Source organism: Frankliniella occidentalis, unplaced genomic scaffold, assembly GCF_000697945.3.
Source record: "Frankliniella occidentalis isolate FOCC.00 unplaced genomic scaffold, Focc_3.1 Scaffold404, whole genome shotgun sequence".
Lineage (NCBI taxonomy): Eukaryota > Metazoa > Arthropoda > Insecta > Thysanoptera > Thripidae > Frankliniella > Frankliniella occidentalis.
Genome location: NW_026267526.1, coordinates 119,037 through 123,023, shown reverse-complemented (window position 1 = coordinate 123,023; position 3,987 = coordinate 119,037). Strand labels below are relative to the sequence as shown.

Here is a 3,987-nt window from a genome sequence, read left to right as displayed (position 1 = left end):
GCGCGGCATTCTTCCTCATCTCTTTCTCTGTGCCTCTCTCTCTATCTATCTCTCTCTTGTGTGCAGGGGATGCTTACTGAGTGCTCCTACCATAGCGCCCGTCAGAGTAGACATCACAACCCCCAATCGCGTGTGCCACATGAACGCATACCAACCAGAAAATCGTCTGAATTCATCGGATAATTTGTTCAGTTCAACATTTTTTACGACAGCCGCTATAATTTTCGCTATATACTTGAACATTTATTTCGTAGCGATCGATCGCTGCAGTTAAAAGTCAGTGTTCGAAGTGGGAAAAAGTTGAGTTGAGGTGGAGATAGCATCGGATAAGTTGCGGATAAGTACGTGAAGGTAGAAAAAGAGGGAAGCTACCGAAGGGAAAGAATATCATGGAGAAGGGAAGGACCTTATGTTGAGTATGAATCTGAGAGCGAACGAGGGAGGGGGGAGGGAGAGAGATGGCGCACGACACTGTCATGCGAGGCGAGGGAGATAGCTCGCCTGGCGCGCGCCGTCATACTTGGCCGACACCACGTCAAGATCGCCGATCGGACGGAGCCCAAGAGTGTCGTGTCCTTGTTTCGAACAGGATGCCGAAATAAGCGCGCGCGCCCGCGCCCGTGGTGGTGGCGGATGGTGGTGACTTTGCGAGAAAGAATTTCCTCTCAGTCAGCTCAGCAAGCATGCCCGTCGTCCGTCCGTCTCCTTGTTGCTTAACGTTTTGGAAAAAGCTGCGGTTTCAGATTTAGATTCAGCTGCTCCAGCAGCGCAGCACACAGGCCTTTTAAAAAGACATTCGCATTTTACTGCTGGCCGACCGCGCAACACACGCACACACACATCCACTCGCACACATCGCCTTTATCATGTAAACGTAACGCATAAAAATTGAAGTGTCGTGACGGACTGTCGCGTAAATCTATCTGGCCGCGCGGAAGCTCCGTTACCATGCTCTTATCTCGATGTCACTTTATAGGAGATCAGGCGGAGCGAGAGGGGCGGGGGTGAGGTGAGGTGCGGGAGGAGCTAAGGCGGACAGGAGGGTCAGACGTCACACCACATGATGTTCGCCGCCAAGGCTCCGCTGATGAGGGTGAAGCAAAAGCGTCCACTACGCTATGCCATGCTTCAACAAAAATGTATATACATAAACTATTAACTTTTTTTAAAAAAAAGCTACGTCGAGGGACGTATCGTGAAAGCAGATGATACAAATTTAAGGATATGTCTTTGCTCTAATTTTCTCTCATATTTTGCTGTTAATTGTTTATGGCTGTTTGTTACTTTTAGCAATTGCTTTCTTGCAATTCAACGGACTAGCCGCAGCCGCATGGCATAGAGGAAGAGATAGGGGGCAGCAGGCAGGCCGGCCGGCATCCGTGGCTCAGTATTGTTGGGTATTGTTGGTGGGAACGGGCGGCGGGCGGGCCGGCGACTTCTCGCGCCCTTTATACATCTGGGTGACGTCATGCGCTTTGGTTTTCTTCCCTTATCGAGAGTACAAGCTAGCTGTCACCTTAAAGTTACTTATATATTCTTTATGTTCAGTCAAAAGCTATTTAAGGTATCATCTGCTAAAAATTGGAAAAACTGTGAAGTTATTAGCTCTATTGCAGGCTCGCTACAATGGGTAGCACAGCACTCGACGCCCAGCGGCTGCCCCCCCCCCACCCTCACCCTCACCCGTCGCAGCGCTTTGCCTACGCCTTCCCTGTTTACGGCCTGTCCGCGTGTCGCTCAAAGATTTAAAGATCACCTCCAGCGTTACGTCCCGGTGACGGCGCTGCTGCTGAGGTCAGCCGCGCCCGGAGGAAATGAGCAAAAATAAACAGAACAAGTAACAGATGGTACACATATTTTCATTTTCAAATACATCCCCTTTAATAATAAATAGAGCAGAACAGACGTTTATTAGATGACTTATTAAAATTAGAATATTACATTGATCGAGAGAAAAACAAAATTTGGATCAAATAGTTACGTTAAAAAAACGAGAGCGAAGTTAAATAGTATTGATTTGTATAAACCGCATCTTCCTGTGTGGACCAAATAGGACGTCCCTGGGCATCACCAGCGAAGACGTTTACATTAGTAGAGTCCACTTCTTGTCAAAAATAACTTAACTACGAACAACCAGCATGCTTCTCTCTAGTGTGCGTTTGGTAATGGTAGCGCAAACTACTGGTATGGGCAAATTTCTTGTTGCACACAGTACACTCAAAAGGTTTCTCTCTAGTGTGCGTTCGGAGATGCGTACGCAGACTGCCAGTTTCTGAAAATTTCTTTTTGCACACAGTACACTCTAAAGGCTTCTCTCCAGTGTGCGTAAGGAAATGTCTGCGCAGCTTACTACTCTCCGAAAATTTCTTGTAGCACACAGTACACTCAAAGGGCTTCTCCCCAGTGTGTGTTCGGAGATGGAGATGAAGATGGCAAGTCTGCGCAAATTTCTTGTGGCACACATTACAATCAAAAGGCTTCTCTCCAGTGTGCGTTTGGAGATGTATGCGCAGACTGCTACTCATTGAAAATTTCTTGTTGCAAACAGCACACTCAAAAGGTTTCTCTCCAGTGTGTGTTCGGAGATGCCGATGAAGATGGAAAGCCTGCGCAAATTTCTTGTTGCACACAGTACACTCAAAGGGCTTCTCTCCAGTGTGCGTTCGGAGATGTGACCGAAGATTGCCACTCGTCGAAAATTTCTTGTTGCACACAGTACACTCAAAAGGCTTTTCTCCAGTGTGCGATCGAAGATGTGTGCGCAGACTGCCGTCCACCGAAAATTTCTTGCTGCACACAGTACACTCAAAAGGTTTCTCTCCAGTGTGTTTCCTCATGTGGATTTCAAGTATGCTCCGATAACCTGCTTCGTAATGGCAAACGTCGCACCGGAAGGGCATGGTGATGGTGGAGAATGCAGACGTACTTTCTGAAAAGGAAGAAAAGGTATGGGTTTTAAATGTGCACTAGCAGAGTTACTCTTTTTGTTAGGTCTGCATATCCGAAGTGAAGTACAAAGAGATAGAGCTGTCAAACTACCCCTAAAACCTTGCGCGCTTTCATCAACCTCACCCCGCCCTGCCCTCTGCGACGCGAAGATAAGTCACCGCCACCATCACCTTATTCCACCCGCCGGGCCCGCGCTTGTGAACGGGGGTATCGATTACGCACATTTATTATTTTAAAATAATATTAGATGAATATTTATATTAAAATTCATGAAAATTACATAAATAAAGAAATTAAGAGGGGGAGGGGGTATGAGTTGAAGTGAGTGTGGCGGCGGCGCTTCGGCAACAGAAGCAAATAATAACGCGCGCAATGCGGAGCCGGTAGCGCGGGTCGTGCAGCTGTGGCCGGGCTGGAGCTGGACGCGGGCCGCGCCATGCCACACACGGCGAGGAGCAGCGGGGCGGGATGCAGGGAGCACCTCCGCCTCGGGGTCATCGGGCCGGCCGGGTCATCAGCTCGTACGCCTCGCCATCATTTCACGCGCGATATTGCTTCTCCTTTGTGCGAGGGGCGCAACACGGCCGCGCGAGCGACCCGCAGTCAACGGCGCGGCTTATCGCTAGGGATAAATAGTAATTAGTGATAATAGAAACTCGCGAAATAATTTAAAGAAAAAATTTAAAAAATGCAAACACGGAATGAGTACATTTCGCTAGGTTTTGGGCAAAGACTAAAGATTGCTTGTTTTTGCAATGAAGACTTTTGAAAATGCATATATTGGTTAAACAAGTATTGCCTTATATATGTGCGAACACACAAAACACGCAATTATTGTCTGGGCAACGATCGTGTGCACACTTTTTTGGCTCGTTCCACATCCCCCTTCGGGCGCAAATATATTCGAGTAAATGGACGTGCTCTTACTAACGCCGTTCCTTTCAACCGACTAGCTTTCAACCCCCTCCGTCTTGCGCGCGGGCAAGATGTTGAATATATTATCACTGTGTGTGTCTGTACGTGTGCGAGAGAGAGAGA

General features: G+C 48.0%; 1 protein-coding gene across 2 annotated transcripts in view; it reads right to left on the bottom strand.

Moving 5' to 3' along the window:
• The window catches only part of LOC113216149 (zinc finger protein ZFP2-like), a 24,231-nt gene that overhangs the window by 4,177 nt on the left and 16,067 nt on the right, over positions 1-3,987 (bottom strand). The window contains exon 2 of one of the 2 annotated variants that reach the window (XM_052274533.1): positions 1,892-2,929. The exons of the other annotated variant lie outside the window; for it this stretch is intronic. Within the exon in view, the coding sequence (XP_052130493.1) occupies positions 2,124-2,900 (777 nt within the window). The 5' untranslated portion in view covers positions 2,901-2,929 and the 3' untranslated portion in view covers positions 1,892-2,123. Of the gene's footprint in view, positions 1-1,891; positions 2,930-3,987 lie in introns of those variants that run through there. 2 annotated transcript variants of the gene reach the window in all.